Source organism: Chrysemys picta, chromosome 4, assembly GCF_011386835.1.
Source record: "Chrysemys picta bellii isolate R12L10 chromosome 4, ASM1138683v2, whole genome shotgun sequence".
In the NCBI taxonomy this organism is placed as follows: Eukaryota; Metazoa; Chordata; order Testudines; family Emydidae; genus Chrysemys; species Chrysemys picta.
In genome coordinates, this window is record NC_088794.1 from 71,034,119 (window position 1) to 71,045,291 (window position 11,173).

The 11,173-nt window shown below is 42.7% G+C and overlaps 1 protein-coding gene across 1 annotated transcript; it reads left to right on the forward strand.

Moving 5' to 3' along the window:
- The first annotated feature begins 3,462 nt into the window (after positions 1 to 3,462).
- Positions 3,463 to 9,657, forward strand: DBX1 (developing brain homeobox 1). Its single transcript, XM_005305337.4, has 4 exons — positions 3,463 to 4,029; positions 4,655 to 4,756; positions 6,871 to 7,073; positions 8,150 to 9,657. Exons 1-4 carry the CDS (start codon positions 3,660 to 3,662, stop codon positions 8,525 to 8,527), a joined length of 1,053 nt encoding a protein of 350 aa, XP_005305394.1. The 5' UTR covers positions 3,463 to 3,659; the 3' UTR covers positions 8,528 to 9,657.
- Positions 9,658 to 11,173: the final 1,516 nt, after the last annotated feature.

The window sequence follows — 11,173 nt, forward strand, 5'->3', positions numbered from 1 at the left end:
CAAACCGGTGACTACAAATCTGTCTCCTTTAATCGCTGCACATGTCAAATAGTGAATTAAAGTTGATGGTTTATAAAGACATTCCACGATCATTTTCCTTTGTGATAGTTTACAGCTGAATAGTACGTTAACGCGTTTGGGTTTGATTTGTTCTGCTTAATTAAAACAAATCAGAACTTTTCATTTGTTTATTATCTTGAAATTGCTCTGCAAGCCCAAGGCGGGTACAAGACACAATAACTGTGTGAGTGAGACACAGCCTCTGAAATACCGCTGAGCTCTCTATTTTCATAAAAAATACTTCCCCGCGATCCGTTCTGAAATTGATTCATGTTTCTGATTTGCAAGCTGGGCAGCTGTGCAAATATCTTGGCGGGCAATGCCAGTTGAGTAAAACGTTGCAGAGCTTTAAACAAAACCCTACCACATCTCTTTTACAGGGACCTACAAAAACAACCAATCGCTTATGAGGTGCTGTAGCATCAAATCCCCAGTCTCGGTCTTTAAAAGTTATTTCCTGCTTTTCGTTTCAGGCGTCGCATATCCTCCCTCCAAAATGATTGAGACCTTGTAAATATGACCGACACGGAGTGACATTGTACAAATGATACTGAACGGGAGGAGATGATCTAATTGACACAATCAGAATTCTGTATATTAGGTGAAGCAATCTGAGTGCCAATGCGAAGTTCTGGCTCTCTCGGACAAGTCCGCTCAGAATACCAGCAGCCTGGGAGTGTGACACACGCAGACTTCAAAAGTTTTTCTCCTCGATTTTTTTTTTAACTAAGAGGGGGCGACAAAGAACGCGAGTGACTTTTAAGAAATAAATTTGAAGATAACGACATTAAAATGAATGGCAGGAAGCACAAAACCACATGAGCATAGGTCAAACGGCATTAGTCACAGGTTTTATCTCCAGACATTAGAATTCCCTTCTCTTAAACGATCACTGCCTTTGAAAAGAAACTTCCAAAGGAGATCACTTAAAATAAGATCCTTTCGTCCGATTTCTTGGTTTCTTATGGTCTATCTTCCCTTTCAATAGATGTCTAGTCCCTTTTGCCTTGGTGCTTAAGGAATTCTTTATGAGTGTGCTAAGACATATCACAAGGAACTGGGTCCACGTGTGCCACAGCATGCGTTTGACCCAACCTTCCAGAAAATGTCAGCCCCTTTTTTAAAAACCAGAGAAATTAGCAGCAGTTGGTCTATAGTGAGGCAAAATGCCCCCGATGTATATGTAAAGAAAGGAGTAAATCATCTCAATGGAACATAATGACTGTAAAAACTATGTGTTCTCAGATCCGCCTGGGCTGCTCTTCTAGACACTCAAGTTCTGCTGGGAAATACCGCGTTTGGGGGTGGGAGTTGGGAAGAATTCATTATTTATTGTTTGCAACGTTCTATTCGATTGTTTTATTTGCTACTGTTCCACTTGCCTGAAAGTAACACCTTGAGAGCAGCCAGGCATACAGCATGGTCTCGCCCTATCCGTAGGGAAATGCTATGGTAAGAAAAGAAGTAAATGCAAAAAAACAGAGCAGGATATGGTACCGACAGACTAAGCCTCCCCACTGTGACTTGGAGTAGTGCATAAACTGTGCCAGCTTCCAAGTGCAGGTGTTTTGGAACTGGGCTTCATTTGATCTTAGTTAGTTCCTTCGTAGGTCTTGCTGGGGTTCTCTTTCTTCCTTCCTTCTGCAAAACGTTAACACTAATTTTAAAAATCGCAGAGTTCTTAAACTGATACCGAAGATCTTCTGAATCACCATATACTCTTACAAGCGATAGGTTGTTGGAGCCTTGGAATAGCGTTGGGGAAACTTGTCAGCATCATATAATTTCGATGGCCAGTTCCGTCCTCTCTAATAAATAACTGTTTGATTTGAATCAAGGGAGAGGTTTAACAGACTTTCTTTCTTCCCTAATGTGATATAAATCGCAGATGCACTTTTATTGAATGGTTAAAGCATCGACATGGAGATAATCAACACAAAACACCCGGACAAAAACCATCGAGAGAAATAAAGCTGGTTAATAAGATTTTTGAGAAAGCTTTGTGTTAAAAAGTAAAAAGAAAAAACAGCTGAAGGTGACAGTTAGTTCATGGTTAATAGGATAAAGGCTGCATGGCTGAGGCTGCACACTTCTGCTTGCAAAGGTTCCGCAACACCAAAGAACTGAATAGGGTGCTTTTAAAACATTTAACACATCTGTTATATTATTTAACAGAGAAATCAGGTAAAACCACTTTTCAATAGCCTCTTTCATCGACCTACCCCAACGAAAATTAACTACAATTTCATATATTTCCATATTTGCCATTAAAAGGGCTATCAGAAAATCACTTTTTAAACTATTCCCTTAAAATAGTACTTGTTCCCAGAGAAAAGTAGTGGGCTCTCTGTTTTGGGGGACATAATAAAATATACTTTCAGAGACTCAGATAAAAAAAGCCATTGAATATGCATTTGGGGGGATCTGAGAAGGATTCAAGCTATATTTTTAAAACTGCTGTTTACAAAAAATGGCACTTACTCAAAGAATACTTATGTTAGTAATATGGATCAAGACGTTGGAATGTTTCACTCGCCTTCACTTTCAAATAATATTTATTTCTACCATTTAAAAAAATAGATTAGATAAACCCTAACAGCCGACTTAAAATGTCAATTGTTTGTTGTGTTACTAAAAAGAGTTGTATTGGTCTTTTCTATTTTTAATGTTCATATTTCCTCATAGTTCCTTATGAACTAAAATAACTATTACATTTAAGTTTATTTGCAAACCTGTTGTTTGAACACATAAAATTACTTATTTGCTATCCAATCATCGGCCTAGTAACAAAACCAGATATAATCATTCAGATCGGTTTATATTATTCCAAATGATTGTAGGCTTGATTTTTTGGATAGAAAAGATTGTCTTACATACGTACAGTATACTTTCAAATTTCACTGCATACGATAGCACGGAAGACATTTTCAGAAAACAATCAGATCCAATATCAGGATCTTTTCATCAGCAGAGTTTAATTTTATGTTCACTAATTTGTATCTTCCATTATTCAAAAATGGTGCTTTTTTGACAGCCCGTAGATAAGTTTGTATGAATATTTATTGATTTATTTCCTAAACTCGGCAGGGGAGCAGCAAATAAATTTAGTGCTTTCTTTAAATAATTCTTTTTCTATGAGGCAAGATGTCATTTGAAACTTTTAAATAGGCATTTAATTAGCTTGTGTGTGTTGCTTCTGAACAAAACCCTGCTGGGAGCCTTTGGAGAAATGTATTCCAAAGAGGCGGTCAATATGCAAAATTGATGACTACACTTTCTTTGTTGCAAGGCCATTGTGCATTGCTTGTTTATGAAGTCTAATCCAATCATAAATTGCACCCCTGGACCAATCAGAAAGCCCAGAGCTCTCGATGAATGAAGCTCAAGTGGAGAACTTTGTTGAACCCCTTTGTTCGAGCTGTCACTTTTGAAAGAGCTTTAGCAGGGCTGACCACTATAAAACCCATCATCCAGGAGGAAGGGCAAAGAGAACCCTGCCAGACTTACTAGTTGGATCTTTACTAAAGAGGTTTGCAAAGCAGAAAAAAATACCAAGCCAGGTTCCTTGGACCCTGAAAAGTATTTGCTCAGCCTCTGCGATGATGTTCCCAAGTCTCATAGCTCCTCCGGCTGTGTACCCGAATCTCCTGCGGCCAACTCCTACTTTAACTTTGCCTCAGTCTCTGCAGTCAGCCTTTTCTAGCCATTCTAGCTTCTTGGTGGAAGATTTGATCAGGATCAGCAGGCCTGCCAGTTACCTGCCTCGGAACGGCCCTCCGCCTAGCATGTCCCCTCCAGCCTCCGGGACCAGCACAGCCAGGACAGACACTGTGACATCAGAGCTCGTCAGCTGCAACACCTCTAGCGCTAGGAGGGTCTGTTCCCCGCAGACTTCAGTCTCATCCAATAACGATTCCACTTTCCTGAAGTTTGGGGTCAACGCCATCCTCTCGTCCACTCCTAGAGCTGGTAAGCGACCAACTTTTAGCGCCTCAATTTAGTGTTTCAGGAGGACTAGCAGGAGCTTATTCCTGTGCAGTGTTTTCCAATCGGAAAACCATTAAGTACGTTAAGGGGGAGCGAGGGGTTCTTCCTATACATCACTGCCAATGTTGAAGAAATGATCATCATCTGAGTGTTTGAGGAAGGGGCGGGGGGAGGGAGGGAGAGACCTGCAATCGAGAATCAGAGACCTTCTGCAGAGCACTGGTTGAAGAGTAATGGGAGGCCCTGGCTCTCCGTTCGTTCTGCCGCATTGCCTCTTGAATCTTTGCAGAAATGATGAGGGTCCCTCTAAATTTCGGAGAGCAGAGCGGTTTGTTTGTTTGTCGGTTCTGATAAACGATGCCAAAGTGACTAATCTCTGCCTCGTTAGTATCAGTTCCCTGGCAAAAAGAAAACAAAACACTCCCAGGAAGGGGATTATTTTTTAAACTAGAACCAGGCAGATTAATTTGATCCGTCTGCATCTGCTTTAGGGAAGAAATGTTGTATTGAGCTGCTACTTTATCATCTCCACTGCTCTCTTCCTGCTACTGGTGGAATCCTATGGACGGTAAATATCTTTTTTTTTATTTGCTTTTATTTTTGCCAGAAACCTCCCCTGCGTTGCTTCCGAGTGTCCCTCCAAAGACATTCTCCTTTCCATACTTTGAAGGATCCTTCCAGCCTTTTATCAGATCTTCTTATTTCCCAGGTAGGTCTCAAGACCCCTCCGCCTTCCCTCTCCTGACTCCTATATCTCATCGCTCTCCTCCACTCCCACCCCCCTTAATTGTTCCGGGCATATCCCAGTCATATTTCTCCGTCCACCCTTGGGGGTTATGCTCTAGTTCAGAGGTTGGACGGAGAACAACATTCAAGAATCAGTCGCGCCAATTTGATGCCCTATTTAGCACAAGCAGTGACTGCTTGACATTTCGTACCAATTCCCCCCTGATCTACAAATTAGCCGGAATTGTCATGGTCCAAATTTGAGGCGGTTCCCTTCTCACAGAGAAGCTGCTGGCATCCTCTTCATGGCTGCGGTTTTCCCACAGAGTCAGTGCACTCTGCCGGTGATCCCCAACAAAAGTTTCAGCACCATGACCAATTTGGTCAGCTCCCTCTGGGCAGCCACACACAGACCTAGCGCTGACTTTACCATGCTGCTGATAGACATTTACCAGCCATGGGCTAATTTCCCATTAAGGGTCATTCAGTGTTCCAGTATTTTCACAAGACCACATGGAGCGTTCCCTTGTTTGGGTATTCGGTGTGGCAAAAAAGCCACATACATACCCCAAATCCCTGTCCATTAGAAAATTTACAAATACAATCTGGGCAGGTAAACAAAACAAATCAAGACTACGATGAAAAGTCCATTAACCTTTTCATTGCCTACTTTGTGTCTTCAGTGTCATATTATTACTAAGTATTATCCCCTTCTCCCAATAATAGTTACACTGAAATGCAAATCTTATCCCCATACAACCTGAGAGTATATTAATCATTTCGTTCTTGGGTCTCCAACTTCATATATTTATCTATATTAATTAATGGCTATTAAAATGTCATAAAATTTACACCGATTAAGAAAGATAAAAATCAAGAAGGCTCAGGGTATTGAGATCTGAGTCCTATAGTGTCAGGATTTGGGGCAACAATTAAAAAAAATCTAATTAGACAAACAAGCTATTAATATTTTTTTTTAAAAAGAGGAAGAAAATAATCCAAGCTCTTCCATTCATGCTCCTGATAATGGAATTTGCTTCTTTTCTCCAGCATGTGAATGGCCTAACAAAAACAACTTGAGCTTTATAAATAGCTTTTCATGTTCATTTAATGAAAATGATTTGGGGAAAGAGAAGACTGTGTCATCAGTATTCTCCCAAGGAGCTTGGCATGCAGTTGTGTTTAGTTTGAAAGTGTAAATCTCTTTTGTTCCAATAATATATGGCTTTAGCTGCTTGTCCTCAGTCTTTTTCTGTTAGTTCATTACTACACAATTACCATTCACGCTTCATTAGAATCTCTGTCTCTCTTCGGGATTTTTTTTAAGGCGAAACTGTGCCCTTTTTATCATACCAATACCATTGGGAACCAGTCAATGTGCTAATTAGCTGTTACTTTTCATGTCTTCGGATTGAATTCTTCAAGTTTTGTAAGGGGGGAGGGAAGATTAATATAAAAAAGATGAATACTGATTGATCAAAAACTGCATCTAAAGAGGACTTTTTTGTTCAAACCAGAAAAGTCCCTCATTTTCATCTCAAGAATAATAAAGTGTCTGAAATGATAAAAGCTTCTGAAAAAATCAAATACTTTGGAGAGAGAAAAAAGCTTTTTTATTATACCTCTATTTTAGTTGGTACGCCTAGCTTTGCCTTTTCAAGCTGCAAACCTTTGAAACACATAACAAAACAGCCCACTATTGATACATTTTACACGTTTCAGTTGATGTATCTAATCCTAGTTATTACTTGTTGAAAGGGACAGTTATTTAAGCGTAAAGTTCCTTTCATTGCTTCAGGTTTATAGGTGCTGGTCCATTCAGTGGGATGTGTGTACAGAGTGAAAGACGGGGGGGGGGGAGATGGCGAGAGAGAGTGAAAAAGAAAGAAAGAAAGAAAGAAAGAAAGAAAGAAAGAAAGAAAGAAAGAAAGAAAGAAAGAAAGAAAGAAAGAAAGAAAGAAAGAAAAAGCTGGAGAAAGTGCCAAGAAGTTAAAGGAAAGAAGGGGAGAGAAGCGGAGAAGTAGAAAGCGGGGGGAAAGCCTGTTTGCAGTTTCTTGGCTAGCTCAGCTTAGTCTCTGCTCTTGTCTCTTTCCCCAGCGTCCTCCTCGGTGGTGCCGATCCCCGGCACTTTCTCCTGGCCCCTGGCTGCTAGAGGGAAGCCCCGCAGAGGGATGCTTCGCAGAGCAGTCTTCTCGGACGTGCAACGCAAAGCTCTGGAGAAAATGTTTCAGAAGCAGAAGTACATCAGCAAACCAGACAGGAAAAAGCTGGCAGCCAAACTGGGGCTCAAAGACTCGCAGGTAACTAACAACCCCCGCGTGTGTGTGCATGGGGGGGGGGTGGCATTCATCCTGGGCGGGCTGGCATGGGAGCCCGAGGACCAGCCATGGGATCAGCATTACGCCATCCAAGGCGAGGGCCTTTCGCAGGCCACTGGCGGGGATGTCCGTCACTGGGCCATTGGGGCCAATCCTGCCAGCTGCTGGGCGCCACCTTAAGGGCACTTAGCACACTGCCCATCAGGATAAACAGCGTGTCCTTATGTACTCAGCAAATGCTGGTAGAGCCCCCAGAGACACACACGGGGGAGAAGAGATGTGGATTCCCTGGGTGGGGAGTTACAGCGTGTACACAACGAGGGATCGCCTCGCTTGCTGGGATGGGGTTTCCCTATCCTTCCTCCCCGTCTCACGTGTCACCGCTTCGCTACCTTTATCCTCTCACGCCTGGTGCACACCGATGGAGCCTGGACAAGAGCCTTACCCCAAAGATCTTACAATTTGGGATCCGATCTTGCCAGCTCCCGGGCGCTCTTCGCTCCCACAGACCTCAGTAGGGCTGGCTGGGACCCAGTGCCCTGCGGGGTGGTAATGCTTCCCGCCTCCAGCCTGCGCTCGGGCTAGCGCTGGACAGGGGAGAAGAGATCAAGGGCCAGGGCGGATGCAGTAACCTCTCGGGCTGGAGTGGGAGGAGGCGGCGACCTGGCAGGTGGAGCAGGGAGATCCGAAGGCTGTTCCAGATTGGGGAGGGGCGTTTCAAAGACCAGCAGAGAGCCCAGAGTGGGAGAAAGGGAGAGCACGCCAGGCATCGCTGTCAGGAGCCAGTAGAGCAGGGCTGCCCATCCACAGTCTGCTAGTGCCTACTGCGCGCTGGGCACCGACCACACCCTCCCCGAGGCCTCAGTGCCTGCCCCGGGGAGCTGACATGAATTGAGAGTCTATCAGACTCCCTCTGGGCCGAGGCAAGCTTTCAGCAGCGGCGCATTGAGGCGGTGGTAGTGGCAGCCAGGGGGGCTGTAAGTCACACGTGCCCAGCCGCGTACACTACAATTCTGTGTAACCGGAGCCCGGGGCTTTGTGAATCCCTTTCTATCTAGGTGAAGATCTGGTTCCAGAACAGAAGGATGAAGTGGAGGAACTCCAAAGAGAGAGAGCTTCTCTCCTCCGGGGGCTGCAGGGAACAAACCTTACCCACCAAGTTCAACCCTCACCCAGACCTCAGCGACGTAGGCAAGAAATGTTCAGAGGAGGAGGAGGAAGAGGAGGAAGTGTCCCCTCTGTGCCCAGCCAGCCCTCGGCACACCCTGACCTACCACCAGTCTCCAGAGCACCTGCACTTGAGGGACAGACTGGACTCCCAGATGCCCCCCTCTCCATCCCACTCCAGCAGCCCCAGCAAACCTTCAGACTTCTCAGACTCGGAGGAAGAGGATGATGAGGGGGAAGAGGAAGAGGAGGAGATCACAGTCTCTTAGATCTCCTGCCTGCCCCCACCACAACAGGAGACTTTGCAAAGATGTAACTTAATAAATAGAAGTATAGAAGTGCTATAAAATTGAAGAGGTGGTGTCCCTCCTGAATGTCTACATGGTTCTCACATGCAAGTTATTTATGGCATAGCCGGGTCTGCCTACACTTATACTCCTTTCCTTGTCTATTTGCTTTGCTTATGAGGCCTTGTATACATAGCATCCATTAGCCTCTCTCTTTGTATCTATGTTTAGCAACCAAACTTGTAGGATAGCTGCATTTTCCCCATGCAAGCCACAGACAAGATAATTGGAACACCCTGCTTTGGAAGGCATGCTTGGTATATAGCAAGGGGGAAGTAATTAAATGGAGTGGAGACTGTGGTTTGGAGACAAAATCATGGTAAATGCTGTAATCCTTTTATTAGATTTCAAGAGAACTCCCTGCTATTATTAAGTTATGGAAATGATGAAAGTTGTATGGTCTGATCCTGGAACCCTTGTTTACATGAGTAGTCCTTATACATGTGAGTAATCCCTGTGGAACTATTCATGGACCAGACCCTGCTCCTCTTAATCACATCCAGTAGCACCATACTCCATGTATGTCAGTAGGACACATTTGGAGTATGTGGTTACTTAATTGGGAGAACATAGACCCTCATAAGTAAGGACTAACTGGCATGAACAAGAGTTTCAAAACTGGGATCTATGTGTTTATATTTTAATTGGTGCAGCAATGCTATATATGAAGCACTCTCTAAACCACTTTTTGTCCACACATCTGATCAATTTCTACATTGCTTCTAGTATAGGTTTAATGTGGATGGAGGATAATGGATATGCCTCTTCGATTTTTGACTGAACTTTGCTGTCTTTGCACAGCTTTTATGAACTGTACACTATTTTGTACACTTACGCTGTATGGATGTTTTATACCAAGGTTATTGTGAATGAGTATAAAGATGGACTGATAAGATTTCTCTCTTGTTTTTTTAATGGTTTTTAAACTAAAAAAAGTAGCTGTTTAACTGTGTAACTTATAAAAAACACTTTTATTTTGTATTTTATGTGTACAGATTTTAAATATGTATATATAATAAATGGAATGAATGCCAAATAAAAAGTAGATTTCTGTGGTTGGTCATGTCAGTCTGTTTACAGGCCGCTGTAGGTTGTGTCTGGGAACAAAGGAATGTATGAACAACAACAGGAGAATATCAGGACTTTAATTTAAAACTGCTACATTTCAATTGTGTTACTAAATAGGTTTTTAAGGGTATGGGACTGTCCTGAAACCCTTATTCCTATGAGTAGCCCGTACTTTCACAAATAATCTCGCTAACTACAGTGCTATGCATGAGCAAGAGTTTGCATCTTCCTCAGTTATGATTCCGTTTTCCTCCAACTCCAACCCGCACCCAAACCAACATCAGAGGGCAAACCCTAGACCCCATAGGCCCAGTCCTACATGGTGCTGAGCAGCCTGAAGTCCTAGACTGGGTCCTATGTGGTCAGAATGTTTGCATGGGGAGGGAAGAATCAAAGAAAAAGGGAAACTCCGGGTACACAACAAGTTGTTACTCCAAATATGAGAACACCACATCAAGTCTGTGACCCTTTTAGTAACTCAGTTTGGAACAAGCAGACAATTTAGAAGCCCCATCCTGCCTACACAATTGCGTGGAGGGCTTACAAGACAATGTTACCAGGATCTCACTCCAAGCTAGTAATACCACACTATCCTCAGATCAGTAATGCCAGCAGAGTTGGGGTAGGGCCTGTGCCTTTTATATTTTATTTATAATTTTAACTGTTTCAACCTCATATTAGGGACTCAATGATGTTCCATTAAAGATGAGGACTAAGGTCTATGATAACCATTTACAAGTATTTAAAACACCAAGAGCACAATACTTCTTCCATTAAATCCAACAGCAAAACTCTCATTGACTCCAAAGGGAGCAGGATTGGGTTCTAAGAAAGGAGAATAATCTTTAGGATTTACAACTAGAAGTAATGCAATGAAATTAAGCAAAGGAACAATTAGGCTGAATATCAGGAATTATGGGGAAATCCCTGACAATTGTGGAATAATCTCTTCAAGGACATTACGGGAGCCCCATTGCTTGAGACATTTAAAATTGGAATGGGGATTATACTGCATGGAATAGTTCTGAACTGGCTGCAGGGATGGATTAGATGACCTAATAGGTCTTTTTCATCTCTAACTTCTATGATTCACTCACTGGGTAATTGTAAAGCTGATCTACAAAGAAAAAGGCATTGACAATTGCCAAAGCACTTATTTGGCGTTGAGTGAAGGTTCTTTATTGGTCTGTGCTTAAGTGCTAAAAACACAGTTACATCCCATACATTGTGCCCTTTTTATTCCAATATTATCATTTTGTCAACAACTAAATTTGGGTCAGGATTAATTGATGACCTGTCCACTGACAAGGAAAGACAAAGTCTCAGAGCATTTTCTCTCCTTAGTCTCATCCTTTGATATTTTATTTAAATTGATGTTTTGTGACCAAAACTCCACTTATGACATAAGATGACAATAATCATGGCCAAGAGTTTTAAGTAATTAGTGATTTTGGGTGTCCAACCAGAGATGCCTTACAGGAGCCTGATTTTCTTAAAGTG